At 43.7% G+C, this 14575-nt stretch overlaps 1 protein-coding gene across 1 annotated transcript in view; it reads right to left on the reverse strand.

The window, feature by feature from the left end:
• Nucleotides 1-712: 712 nt before the first annotated feature.
• Nucleotides 713-14575, reverse strand: part of LOC125341439 (hedgehog interacting protein) — a 75093-nt gene continuing 61230 nt past the window's right edge. The window contains exons 12-13 of the mRNA XM_048333486.1: nucleotides 3910-4058; nucleotides 713-969 (exon numbers count right to left, since the gene is read on the reverse strand). Of these exons, the coding sequence (XP_048189443.1) occupies nucleotides 776-969; nucleotides 3910-4058 (343 nt within the window). The 3' untranslated portion in view covers nucleotides 713-775. The remainder of the gene's footprint in view (nucleotides 970-3909; nucleotides 4059-14575) is intronic.

Below are 14575 nucleotides of genomic sequence, written 5' to 3' on the forward strand. Positions count from 1 at the left end.
TGTTTCATCTAGGTGATGTCTATATTATAAAAATAAAATAAAAAAATATAAATATGTAACACAAACCCAGTGCCTATTGTTAAATAAAATATACAATAAAGACAGGCCTTTTAGGAAGACTGATTTTAAAATACGTTGTAATGATTTAATCATTTAAAAAAATTGAAAACAATCTAGAGATTAGGCTGAAGTAACTCGGTTGCTCTGCCAAATAAAAAGGAAGCGTGTAACATCGTGTAATCCAGATACATTGATTAAAAAGGAAGATTGCAATTTTATATCAAGCCACTCACTTAGAAATTCATCAGGGAGCTCCGAAGCACTCTCTCATATTATAGATCTTTAATACAAAAATATTTCCTTTTTTTATTAGCCCATCAGATTGCACAGTAACATTTCAAAACCCTATTGACGTCGACTTTCATCATTATAGACAGAAAATTCCTGGCAAGTCAAATAAAAAAAAGTGGTGATGGAGAAATTCCATGATCAATTGGCAGTGGAATTTCTGCACAAATTATTCCACACAGGAAGAATACACGTTAGCAACCCATCCGTTACGTAGCCACGCGTAGCAGGGTTGTGCGCGTGGGCAGCTCCTTGCACACGTGAACACACGTGTTTGGCTGCACAGCGCTGGGGCTCGTTTTTTTTTTTTGTAAAATGAATTAAAAAATGAAATCAGGAGTGTGAAGCAGGATAACAGTCTTTCTTTTTAATGACAGGATAAAAAATAAATGCCCACTGGAAAGGAATATTCCAACAGTCCCAGAGACTATACAACGTAACTTGTGAGACCCAGCAAGTAAGATGTCATATCAATGATCTGATCGAGAATACCTGCCCGCGTCACTCTGCGGATGTTCCTGTCCACGAGTTCACACTGGGGCCCCAGGTAGCCTTTCTTACACAAGCACTTGTTGGGCCTCACGCAGACACCTCCGTGTCGACAGGCTGGCTCACATTTGGCTGAAAGGAAACAAGGACAACCGCAGTGTCACACCCCTGTTCTCTCTAGGTGAGAGACAAGCAGCCCTCTTTATGAGATCAACCAATACGGGAGGAGGGAGCCAAGGCGGGGAGGAGAGGAGAAGAGAGTCCCGGGACAATGTGACAGAGAAGCCGGCAGGCCGCCAAGGGGGTCTTCGGTCTCGTGCACAGATAGAGAACGAGAGCCATTTCCAGACAGATCACGAGAAACAGTATCAGCTCTCTGCAGAACCGATTCCTACCACAAAGATCTCCATCCTTGCACCCCTCTGTGACACAGGGGCCTTCCAGGACTGGGGTCCTCTCTCCCCCCCTCCCGTCCTCCCCCTCCGTAGGCTCTGGAGGGGAGGCCAGCCACCTGCAGCAGTTCCCAGGAGACACAGAGATAAGGCCGGCTTGAGGGCGGGGTGGATGGAGCATGCCCAGTGTGGACCTGGCTCCTGCTTCCCTTTGTGATGGGGGGGGGGGGGCGGGGGGCAACACACCTTTGCCGTCCGTTGGGGCTCAGTGTGAAGGATGTACTGAGCAGTCCTTTTCGGGGCTACTCTCCGGCATGGAACGTCTCTATGAAATAGTCCCTACCGTTACGATATAGGCGGGGGACTGCTAGAGTGAGACGGAGCCATAGCATCTGGTGTATGAACCTGTTGCCATTTACTGACAGTGTCCACAGAGGGCAGCGCAGAATCAAGGTCTCTGACGACTCGCCTTGCATTCTGAGGTGTCAGAGTCATTCCGCCCTTGAAAATGCATTTATGAGCTAAACATGCTACGAAGTATTAATTCGGACTTCTCATTTTTATTGGCAGAAGATATTTCAGTGTGTTTTCACACATTAGCAGATAAAATCAAGAAAGACTTAGACATGGCTTAAAGGGTAGAGCACCTGCCAGGCCAGTGCAAGGCCGTGAGTTCAAATGCCAGTACTGCCAAAAAGAAAAAATCAGGGTGTCTGAGGCTTATGCAGGAAGGAAGGAAGGAAGGAAGGAAGGAAGGAAGGAAGGAAGGAAGGAAGAAAGGAAGGAAGGAAGGAAGGAAGAAGGGAGGAAGGGAGGGACGGAGGGAGGGAGGGAGGGAGGAAGGGAGGGAGGGATTGCCTATCTTCTTTTCTAAACTTTAGGAGACCATGACACCATTAGGTATATGAATAAAGGGCTTGCTTGTGTCAAAAATGTCCCGGATTGCTTTTATAACAAAGAAGAAAATTTCATTGGAAAAAGTAAAGTATTCTTCCAAAATAAACCTAAACAATTACTCAAATAATGTCAATTTCTCACATTATTATGAATGCCTACTAACATAGGTATAATGCTACCGGTATTCAAGATAATTTATTCACCCTTTGTTTAAACAAAGGAGAAGCCACTCAGGACTTGTTGACTGGTTACTGGAGGAGATGTTGCAGTTAGAGGAAGGGTTGGCTCCATTACAAGGGACAGCGAGTAGACGGGGCAGGTATCAAAGAAGCCCAAGGGCCCTATGTTAGCAGACATTTCAATATTACATTTTGACATCGATACTTATTGTTTGGTCATCTAACAAGGAGGGAAGAGAATCAGTCAATAGATGATAAGCACTTGGTTTAAATTAATATAATGACTTCTCTTGGATTTTAAGTGAGCTCACTCCTAGATAACCATCTACAGTCACTGATCATATTATGAATGTATTTTGATCATGATATATGATACATGATATATGATACATGATATATGTGATTTTTTTTTTTTTTTTGCCATTCCTGGGCCTGGCTTCTTTTTGCTCAAGGCTAGCACTCTGCCACTTGAGCAACAGCGCCACGTCTGGCCATTTTCTATATATGTGGTGCTGGGGAATTGAACCCAGGGCCTCATGTGTACGAGGCAAGCACTCTTGCCACTAGGCCATATTCCCAGCCCCGATATATGTGATTTTTATGTTGATTTTTTTTTTGCTAGACAATGCGTAAAGTAAACAGAGGTTGTGGCCACCAATTTTTGGAAACAAATATAAATGTAGAGTGAATTAAGGGAAGTATTTGTAAGGTAAGAATACTACTAAGTATTAATTTGGAGTTTGTATTTTCATTGGCAGGAGGCACTTTAACGTGGGAAATAAAAAGCAGAGATCACAAACATTTCTAAATAAGATACATGGTTATTGAATATACATAGTTAACAGGGATCTCTTCAGCTCTTAAGCTTCTAGATGTGTCATTTTCTTATTTCACACCAAGTGCAAGGTAAATGGCGCCACATTGAAGCATCTCATGTTAAGGGATAGAGAGACCCTGAGTAAATATGTCTCCTTTGCTGTCTTTCAGCAGCAACGCACCTAGCTGACGGTTCACGAGGGAGTGACAAACAGAATTGAAAAATCTCCCAGTACACCTCTAGATAACTGCATTTTCCCTTCGTATTTAATAACACTCACTGAAAAACTGTGTGTGTGTGTGTGTGTGTGTGTGTGTGTGTGAGAGAGAGAGAGAGAGAGAGAGAGAGAGAGAGAGAGAGAGAGCGTGCCTTAGCCAGACCGCCAGCAGTAAAGCCACGGAGGGCATTTATAGGGTGTCTGGAAAATGCTAGCACTCAGAGAGAGGGTTGGCGAACACTGTGTCATTGGTGGGTGTGAGGGCTCAGGGCCGAACACCCCACGGAGATGACATCGTGGGGCAATTCTCTCCCTTTTTTTTTTTTTAACCTTTTGAAAGGCCTCAGTCGCCTGCAGGTCTTTTATGCTCGTCACGGACTCACCGAGGTGAGCAGCTAACAGAGCGGAATAGGAAAGGCGGGCGTGAAGGCCGCGTGCGTGTCTAAACACTGTGCGTGTGGGAGGACTCTGGACGAAACACCGTGCTCATCCCCCCCCCCCCCCCCTCCCCGGCCCCGCCACCCCGGCCGTCCCACCTCCCGTCTTGTGGGTGACAGCGGAGATACTGACCGATCCTACAGAAGTCGCCCTCCCAGCCGGGGCTGCAGCAGCATCTGCCCGTCGGGGTGTAGTAGCCGTTGCGACAGAGGCGGGAGCACTCCGACGTCAGCGTCTGCGCGGGCTGCACGGCGGCTCTGCATTCCTCAGGCAGCAAAGGTCTGCATCCAGAGACAAGAGACGGAGTTGCACCCCATTTACTGCTTTCAAAAGAGACCTGTGGAGCCACCGGGGTGTGTGTGTGTGTGTGTGTGTGTGTGTGTGTGTGTGTGTGTGTGTGTGTGTGTGTGTGTGTGTGTCTCTGTCCTGTGTGTGTGTGTCTCTGTCCTGAACTTTTGTGCTCAAGGCTAGAGCTCTACCACTAAGTCACAGCTCCACTTCCTGCCCATTTTTTTCTTTTTTTTCTTTTTTTCGTAGCTAACTGGAGATGATAATCTCACAGATTTTCTTGCCCATGCAGGCTTCCAATCCCAATCCTCAGATGTCAGCCTCCTGAACAGCTAGGACCACAAGCGTGAGCCACAGGTGCCTGGCAGGCAGCTCAGACAATTTTTGAAAGAAAAATACAAAACCAACGTTAGCCAGCACAGAAGACATTCTAAGAAACTATACAGCAATCAAAAATCACCCAAGACAAGTGAATTACAGTGGTATTTTGTACTTGGAAGCTAGATGTTTTATTTTATTTTAGCAACTAAAGCTTCCCTGAAAATTCGGTTTACTTGGATATATCAATTAATTTCTCTTGTCACTGGCTTGTGGCAATATCACAGGGTTGATTGCATTGGTCAAGATAAACCCTTGTTAATGAACAAACTCAGAATTCAACTAGTGTTTTCATCTTGTGTTTTTTTTTTCTAGATAATATTTTTCAAGCCAATTTTTTGGAAAGAGTATCACAGTATTATGTATGGATGTACTTGTATTACTGAAGCAAAAGTTAAACCCTCCGCATAAAGAAAGAAGACCTATAACATTTAATGTACACATTATATATGTATCATGTTTATCTTGTGAAGAAAAAGAACACTAATAACAGCCAAAGAAGGCATCTTATTTGCAATATAGGTCATGGACTTTTTCTTAATGGCAGAGTTTGATTACTGAGATAATATAAATGAATTGTCTCAAAAATAGGAATAAATTAATTTTGCTTAGGCACACATGTAAGTCACAATTCTCATAAATTTTTTGATCCTATGTATGCATCAGAATGATCTGACAAGTGAATTTGTTTAATACAGCTTCTCCTTATGGAACCCAGGCTCACCTTGAACTCATACAGTGCCGCTGCCTTAGTGTCTCAGGGGCTGGCATTACAGGCATCTACCATTCTGTACTGTTTAGGTTTTGTTAAAATCATTCTCCAATTGCCATCACTTAGAGAGGAAGCGGAGAAGCCCTGAGAAGTCTTTTTTGGTTCTTCTGCTTTGGTAGTGTCATTCAAGCTGGACCAGGCAGGCAACACGGTCCTGACTTCTCACTACCCAGTCTGGGAGGGGAAGTGAGCAGTGGGAATTTCCTCAGTCACCGTGAAGGGAGGTGGAGGCCCTTTCTGCTATGGAGTGCAAACAAATGTCATCCGTTGCGCCACCTGCGCTAGGGTAGCCAAAGCAGCCAGGGTCCTTAAGAACCAGAACAGAGTAGGTGATCATTGGAGGTCAGAGCTTATAATTGACTTTGCAGAAAAGTCAATATGCAAGCCCTACAGTCCCAGTTTTCTTGAGCAGTAATAATAATTTCAGGCTTGGCCTCAAGCTGTTTCTACCATGACTCAAAAACATATATATTACAAACAAAAATACTAAACACATAACAACCACCTAGCTCTTCTTCCCAACAAGAGTCTCATTTTGTGTTGAAAACTCGGTGTTTCGCAACTCCCGTGGCAGTTCTGAAAACTCCATTAGTTTTATTCAGCCTCTTATTTAAATCTGGAAATGGTCAACTTATGTAAAAGGCCCTTAAGACATAGACCGACACGTCTCTATTCAGGACACATTGACAAACTTTTTCCAGCTTTCCCCAGTGAGTCTTTTTTGGGAATAAAGGCATGGTTGGGCTAAAGCAGAGAAAAGTTAAAATGATTATGCCCAGAAAAGTGAATGCACTGTTTTCCCTGCCTACTTGCTGCTGTTGAATATCCGGTGTCTTCTCGATTTTTCTTCTCATATTAATTTTGTGTGGTTTGGGACAGGGTGACATTTCTGGCCACTGGAAAAGCAGCCTCGGGAGTCTTTGACTCAACTAGCCCGCCATCATTTACTAGGTGACATTCTGCAGAAAGGGAGGGTTCTGATCCCACTAGCGGCGGCAGCGGTAGAATTCTGTGCCTCTAACTGCTCTTCGTGAATCACTAGTTGGCCTTCCTTCTGACTCATGGGAGAAAAGATAACCGGAGATGGAATATATAAAAAAATACAATACAAGTTGACGGTGATGTGAGACATGGGTGTAGAGTGTGTGTGCTATTATTCCACACACGTTTTATGAATGAGCCGAGGAATCATCGAGACCAAGAATGTAGAGAAATCAGTTAAAAGACAACTAGAAGACATGGCCTCTTTGAGGTCATGTATAGGTACACCAATTTCGTGTATGCCCCCTCCCCGCCCATCCTCCTTGGGGCTGGGGATGTGATTTTACTGGTAGTGTTTACCTAGCGTGCAGGAAGCCCTGGGTTTCATTCCTCAGGACCACATAAACATCAAAAGCTGGAAGTGGGGCTGTGGTTCAAGTGGTAAAGTGCTAGCCTTGAGCAAAAAGAAGCTCAAGGACTGTTCCCGAGCCCTGAGTTCAAGCCCCAGGACTGGTGGGGAAAAAAAAAAAAAAAGCTAAGAAAGAAAGATAAGAATACAGATGCAGTAGCAATTCACTTTGAGTCAAGTGCATTGTTACTATTTTATCTACAGTTTCAAATTATAATTGACAATGATAAACTATTCCTGGTGGCTTAAATGTTCTCTTTATATAGAAAGGTGACATTAAGAACTATAAATGTTCATTAAATGCATATTGTAGTAACCTTCTTAAACACCACAAGAATAAGTGTTTTTTAATCTCCCCAAGACCAAGAAATGTATGTTGCCCATAAGACTCATTGAATGGATGAATGAATAGCATGAAGATTTAAAAGGGTGTTTCTTTTCTATGTTGTTGGGTAAAGATATTGAGAGTATAGGTTAGTCAAGGGAAGGATGTCATTAAAATGGAACTGCTATACTTTCAGATCATAAGCATAAAACTCAAGGTACTTATATTTCTAATTCTTACAAAGTTCTTCAAAGGAATAATTAGATTCATTTTAAGTGGTGCATCTGATGCTACCTATAATCCTTGTAAGGAAAAGAAAGGCTAAAATATCAAGGCAGACATGACCCAAAGAGTTGCTTATTTTCTTCTGTAATGGGAATGAAAGTCAATGCCCTTAAGTTCACTTTTCTTGACAGTGATTTTTAGTGATCCCAGCCATTCCTCTTGAGGAGATGCCTGTGATGGGGCTCATTCTCCTTTCAACAGGTTCCTTTACCCATAAACTAAGGAGAAAAGGGAATGAAGCAGTATGCCTGAACTTTATTTCTGCTGAGACCTTGGAACAGCCCACCTCATGAATACCGAGGTACTATACATAGGCCCCCGAACGCAGCCTAAACAACCATCCAAAGTAGGCATCTGTGGAGGTTTAATTCATTTAATTCTTGTTTTTATTCGATTGGAAAATGGTGCCTGGTCTAATAAGAACCACTTAAATAGTTTGGTTCTTCTGAGTAATTACTTTTCAAGCTTCCGGCCCCTCAGCTGACTGAATGGAGTCAGAAGTAGCTTTTATACTCGCAATGTAGCCAAGAGGATGTTAGGGCTTGCAAAAGAGGAATATATCCAGCCCATTTGTTGACAGAACCCCCGCAGCCCTCTAACTTAATTTAAATCAGAAAAACGCGATTTCCTAATATCCTCGGATGACAATGACACACTGAGGACAGTGTAGAAAATTGCCCAACACTCTTTTTAATATATAAAGCATTGTTTTCAGAGACTGAAGACATTTTCTTAGACGCCTTCTTTGGCTGGCTTTGTGTAGTGAGGGAAAGGTTTGGATAGTTTTTAAGTAGAGACATTGGGAAGCACAAGGAATTTATAATACATCACACGTGATGGCTGTCTGTGACTAGGAAAAGCTAATGATGAGTGTCTCTGGGTGGTGGAATTAGTGGTGGTTATAATTTAGTGGCATTTAACCTAATAAGTGAGTGAATAAATCAATAAAGGAGGGTTCTGGTGAGTTTGTGCGGAAGCACTGCCGCCTTTCAGAACGAGCATTGCAGAAATCTGCTTTGCCTTTCACGACACGTAGACGGGCACATTCTGAGACTTCTGTGAAGTGTACACACTTTAAATTTATGTCACTGTGAAACAAGATGCATAGACTGTAAGGAATACTCCTTTGTGCCCTGCTGGTTGGAGAGCGTAGGCGATGGAGCCACCTGTCTCCTTCTCAGTGATCTCCCCAGGGGAAAGGTGAGGACCAGACTGCCCCACTCCTTCAGCCGCAATCTCATGGCTGGGTGACCTGTGTCATGTTTATAAAACTATTTTTTCCTTCGGGCTTTCCCTCCTCTTCCTAGGTTCAGAGAAACCAGGGAATGTAATTCTCAGCACATTCATTTAGGTAGCCCAAGACCAGTAGCCCTAGCAGAACAAGAGAGGGTCTTTAAAACACACACACACACACACACACACACACACACACACACACACACACACACACGAATCTACCAGGGACTGGTGGCTCACATCTGTAAGCTACTCCGGAGGCTGAGATCATGGTTCTAAGCTAGCCTGGGCGAGAGAGCGGTGAGATCACCAAAAAGCCAGAAGTAGAGCGGTGGCTCAAGTAGTAGATTGCCAGCCTTGAGAGAAAAAGCTTTGGGACAGTGCCAGGCCCTGAGTTCAAGTCCACATACTGGGTAAGTACGCAGAGAGAGAGAGAGAGAGAGAGAGAGAGAGAGAGAGAGAGAGAGAGAGAGAGAGAGAGAGAGAGAGAGAGAGAGATCAGAATCTTAGCCCTGTCCCAGATCTTTAGAATTTAAGCCTGTACTTTGAGAAGTCGGTCAAGTGATTCACTTCACTTGCATATTGAAGTTCCTAGGGCACTGCTCTAAATTCGGCCCTTTGCCAGAAGTAAACACTATGATTATTAATTCATATGCTCAAGAGTTTCCTAGTTCAGGGGGCACTGACATCTTAGAACGGGTGCTGGGCAGCCATCATCTTCTGGGCTGCAGCATGTTCTGTGGTTCAGTGAGCTTCGTGGGGCTGGGTGCAGGGTGACTGGCAGAGAGCATTATTGACTGCCAATTCTCACTCGGCACCTCAAGCAGGGGGAAAGCCAGGAGAAATGTCCTCATGCTTTGATAGATTCGAGTGTCTTCCAGCGGTAGAACTCAAGGGAGAGAGATAACCTCTGGTCTACAAATTGTTGTGTCCCCTTATAAATATCATTTTAGTTCCTTTTTCCAAGGTCAATATCCAGACATGATTTTTGCCTCCCTTTTTGACTTTAGTCTGGCTGTTCAAAGTCATCTCAATGTCTCTCTTTCCAAAGTCAGTTGTCACAAGAAATAGAATAGTAAACGCCAGTGCTCTATAGCACATTTATGACTACACACAGGCAATGTGTAACAGACAGTCACGGGGGTCGAAGCCAAGGCGATAAGCATGCTAGGCAAGTGCTTTACCCCTGGAGCCATGCCCGCAGCCCTTTTGCTTTTATTTTGTTTCTGAGATGGAGTCTCACTAACTTTGCTCAGATTAGCCTTGATCCTCTAGCCTCTGTCTCCTGAATGGCTGGGATTACCACCTTGCTCGGCTCTAGCCGCTTCGGAAACTGGATTTGACATTTACAAACTCAGTTTGGCTGCAAGGAATCTGGTATGGCTCTAGCGATCTCCTTCTCCAGGTAGAGGAGAAGAAATGGCGTCTGCCTGTGTGGCCATGCAGTGTTGATCTTGGAGCCTCGTGGCTGGGTAGATGGCAATACGCTTCCTCCCATTACTTTCCTGTTTGAACTCGAACAAGAAACGGAATGCTTTCTGAGGAACTGAGTACATTGCATTCTCCACGCCCTTCCTTGATACTGTGCCCTTGATGGGCTGCAGAAATGGCTGAATATATTCCTTGGCAGTCTCATGCTCCTAAGGTTATCAGGAATTTCACAAAAACTACCCCTTTTAGTTTTGTTCTGTGGCTGAAGATGCAGCCCCAAATGAAAGCAAACTGTGAAGCGGCTTCCATTTCCTAGTTAACTGTCATGTCTAGCTTGATCCTCCCAACACAGGCGTGGCCTTGCTATCTTGAGAGGCTAGCTAGCTACAGACCGCTTGGCAAAGCTTTCAGAGTCCTCTGTTCTGCCCACGCAACTGGCTTTCTTTAAGAAAGGAAAAGGTAGAAAGGGCCCCACACTTCAGATCTACCATGAACCCAATACACCCATATCTACAATACACCCATATCTATACAAGGGTATATGGGTCTCTTCTAATCAACTTTGTAAGTTCATGCTTCTATTTCCATGGGAAGTCATGAGATTCCTTAAAGGGGAAACCCTAGGAATGGTTAATGTAAGTAAATGACAATGTCATCTGCTTTTAGACAAAAAGACAGTATAGGACTTATGAAATTGCCTATCTGTGTGTATATGATATTTGCAATATTCCAATTCAGAAACTGGTCAACTATATTCATGAGTGGTATGACTATTAAAAAAACAACAACACTTGTTGCTGACTTAAATCAAAGCATACCTTCCTGAAAACCTTGTATTCTACAAAATCACATACTGGTAATACTGGTGCTGTTACAGAATGCCTGTGTGTCCTACCACATTCTTACGCTAAGGACCTGGTCTCTAATGGATAGGAGGGGTGGGGCCCTTGGGAGTGCCCAGCATAGGAGCTCCTGCTAGGATCACTATAAAGAGTCACCAGAGAGCTTGTACGCTCGCTCTGTTTGTTTCTGTCCTCCCTCTCTCTCCATCGTGAGAGGATACCCCAAGGGAGTAACTGTCTGCAAGCTAGGAGAGCCTGGTCTTGAACGTCCCAGCTTCCAGAGCTAAGAGGAATCAATAGTAAGATTATCAGGAATCTGCCATGGACGCCACTCGAGTGTTTTGTTATAGCTGCCCGCTGTCTACGAGGGAAAATCCACGTCGTGTGTCCCCTCGAGATCTGGGCAGCGTAAGCCAGGTTGTGCCAGCCCCTCCAGATCTGTGCGGGGTCACAGCTCAAGCACTAACGGAAACACAACTCTGGTCCCTTGGAGATAGTTCTGGCAACTCAGTAAGCAGCTCGGTAGTTGCTGGAGCTTAGAAACGTACAAAGACCACATGGTGCTAGAAGTGGAGCCCCGAGGGGCTGGGGATATGGCCTAGTGGCAAGAGTGCTTGCCTCGTATACATGAGGCCCTGGGTTCGATTCTCCAGCTCCACATATACAGAAAATGGCCAGAAGTGGCGCTGTGACTCAAGTGGTAGAGTGCTGGCCTTGAGCAAAAAGAAGCCAGGGACAGTGCTCAGGCCCCGAGTCCAAGGCCCAGGACTGGCTAAAAAATAAATAAATAAATAGAAGTGGCGCCCCGAACCAGACCCAGAACAAACCACAGTGAGGCGGGGGCCGTCCCTGCGGGTGAAGGCAAGCCCGGTGCCAACACTTATGTCCATCTGACCAGTACCTGCAGGCACTGCAGAATCCGGTGCCACGGTGCCTTTAACGGCGTGTGATCCCCGCGAGGTCTATTCCTACCGGCCTTCCGGCATCGCCCACGGAGGGTGGACACGGAGGGGAAGACACGAGACGCAGACAAAACCCCATTTAGAGATTTTGAGCCTTAATGAATTCATCTTAACTTGAAAACTACAGTCCTCCATTATCCCCACTCACCATTTTGTGCATTTTTTTTAAAAACAAAGGTGATTTGTATATTTGATCGAGTTTTCATGGGGATCTCTAATGGGGTCACTATAGAGGTGAAGATTCCAACATTTAAACTTGACAGGTGAAGAGGGACTGACTATAATTACTATCAACCAGAAAATTCCTTTGAATTACCATAGGTCCCATCCATAGGAAACAGGGTATACATGTCAGAGTCTTACGTATGTTTTGACCATTTAAAATCTCCATGTGGTAATTGTGTAACTTATATACATTTATATAAATTTTATATTGTACATATTTATCTAAACATTATGTTGTACAGTTGTCCTCCTCCCAAAAGCTTCCTGTAGTTTCATATAGCTGGGGTTAACTGCAATCCAAACATACTAAATGAGAAATTCCAGAAGTAAGCAACTAAATACATTTCAAAAGAACTTTTTACAGCATATTGTTATATTGTTCTACTGTCTTATTTGTTGTTACTAATCTCTTTCTTTGCCTAAACTATAAATTAAAATTTATGACACATGACTGGGGATATGGCCCAGTGGTAGAGTGTTCGCCTCACACACATGAAGCCCTGGGTTCGATTCCCCAGCACCACATATACAGAAAACGGCCAGAAGTGGCACTGTGGCTCAAGTGGCAGAGTGCTAGCCTTGAGCAAAAAGAAGCCAGGGACAGTGCTCAGGCCCTGAGTTCAAGGCCCAGGACTGGCAAAAAAAAAAATTATGACACATGTGTATATGCTGGGAAACTATATATATATATATATATATATTTTTTTTTTTTTTTCTGTTGCCTCTTCTGCAGGTATGCCATGAAGGTCTTAGAATATCCCCTTCCGAGAAGGGAGGAGACTGAAAGCTGTGAACATAAACAGTTCCTATTAGCTTTAGCTTCATCTTGTGACTACGGGAAACTGAGAGATTTCATGTGGAGAAACATAGAATTCGTTTTGCATCTTATAAATGGAAATCTGTTGCTGTGTTCAATAAAGGCATATGGTTATTTTTTAAACAGTATGTCTTCATGGTGGTGCACACTTGTAAACCCTAACACTCAGGAGATAAATGAAGGAGGATCATGAGTTCAAGGGCAGCCTGGGCTACACAGGCGAGATCCTATCTCCAGAAGCATCCCTACTTCCAACGACAACATGTAAGGCATTTTCAAATCATATGGTTATACTGAGTTTATTCTAGAAATGATTATGTGACATTCTCTATATATTTTGAAGGGGGTAATGGTCCTATGGAACACTGCATGCATTGCTTACAAATATTTACATCTGCAAATATACATGCAAATCTTGTACAAGTATGAAGAAAATTCTAGTTACACTAAGCTAGTAAAATACATCATACAGCTGAGTGCTGTTGGCTCATTCCTGTAATCCTAGCTACTCAGGAAGCTGAGATCTGAAGATTGAGGTTCGAAGCCAACCTGGGCAGGAAAGTCCGAGATAGTCTTACCTACAATTAGCCATCAGAAAACCAGAAGTGGTGCTGTGGCTCAAAGGGGTAGAGTACTACTAGCCTTGAGTGAAAAAGCTCAGAAACAGTACCTATTCCCTGAGTTCAAGCCCTATGACTGACCAAAAAACAGAGGTATAGCATGTTGATCCACTCATTCAGTTTTGATTTTGATTTTGCCCAAGTATTTTGTAAAATATCTTCAGAGGCTATGTCACAGCTTAGGAAAGATTTATTAGTTAAACAGATATTCTTAACCACACACAAAATATAAAACAGGAAGAATAAAATAATGGTAGGCAGCTAGGTATCGATCCACTTCCCACATTATATACAGTACGACAAGAATAAAATGAGGGCAGGCAGATAGGTGTAAGACCCACTTCTGGTTATTGGATATGCAGAATGAGCATAGCAAAAATGTGGGGGGAAAAATGCTTCCTCGTCTTTTAGCCTTCAAAACCCACCGTGCTGAATGGATTTTTACAGGGCATATACTTGTGCATGACCTCTAGTGTTAAGAAATTCTGTCATGTTTGGAAACTGGTCCCTGGCGGGGCCTGCATCCCTGTTAACAGCTGAAAGGTCAATGGAGCTGCTAAACAGTTTGTATTACTGTCAGGGTGGCCGTGAACGCACCACCTGCTGCAGGAGGGCTGCAGCTGGGTCAACAGGCACTGTGGGAATTTATCAACTTAGGGGGCCACTTGCATAAAACTTTGACTGATGAATTGGGACTACACTGGCTTATGGGGGTTAGAGTGGCTCTATTATGTATGGCTTTCTTTAGGATGACAGAGCTGCCTGCCGGCTCCCCACGACATATGTGAAGGATAAACAGAACTGATTTCCCTTGATGAAGTGATTTTCTGTTTCTTTTTAATAAAAGCCCACTTTAGCACCCAGCGTTAAGAAGGGTGGGCAGAAGGTGGGAGGGTCCGTTGCTGATGGGGGTCTCCGAGGAGTTCTAGAAGGATCGGCTCGGGCCTGGAATTGGCATTGTTCATTTATAGACTTCAGAAGAGAATCGTGTATGTGGCCTGGCTGGGTGACAGATAGGCCATGGCAGGGATAAGAGTGAGACTTGGAGCACAACAAGGACGAAGAATGATATGTATTTATATATATATATGAAATGGATTTTTTTATGGATTTATATATATATATATATATAAATATGTATATATGTTCTATAGTGGGAGGGAAACGAAGAAATTATATAACTGTTAGAATTTTTAAATTTCCATCCCCCTGGAGTATTTGGTTAAT

The sequence above is a fragment of the Perognathus longimembris genome, chromosome 24 (genome assembly GCF_023159225.1).
Source record: "Perognathus longimembris pacificus isolate PPM17 chromosome 24, ASM2315922v1, whole genome shotgun sequence".
NCBI classification, from domain to species: domain Eukaryota; kingdom Metazoa; phylum Chordata; class Mammalia; order Rodentia; family Heteromyidae; genus Perognathus; species Perognathus longimembris.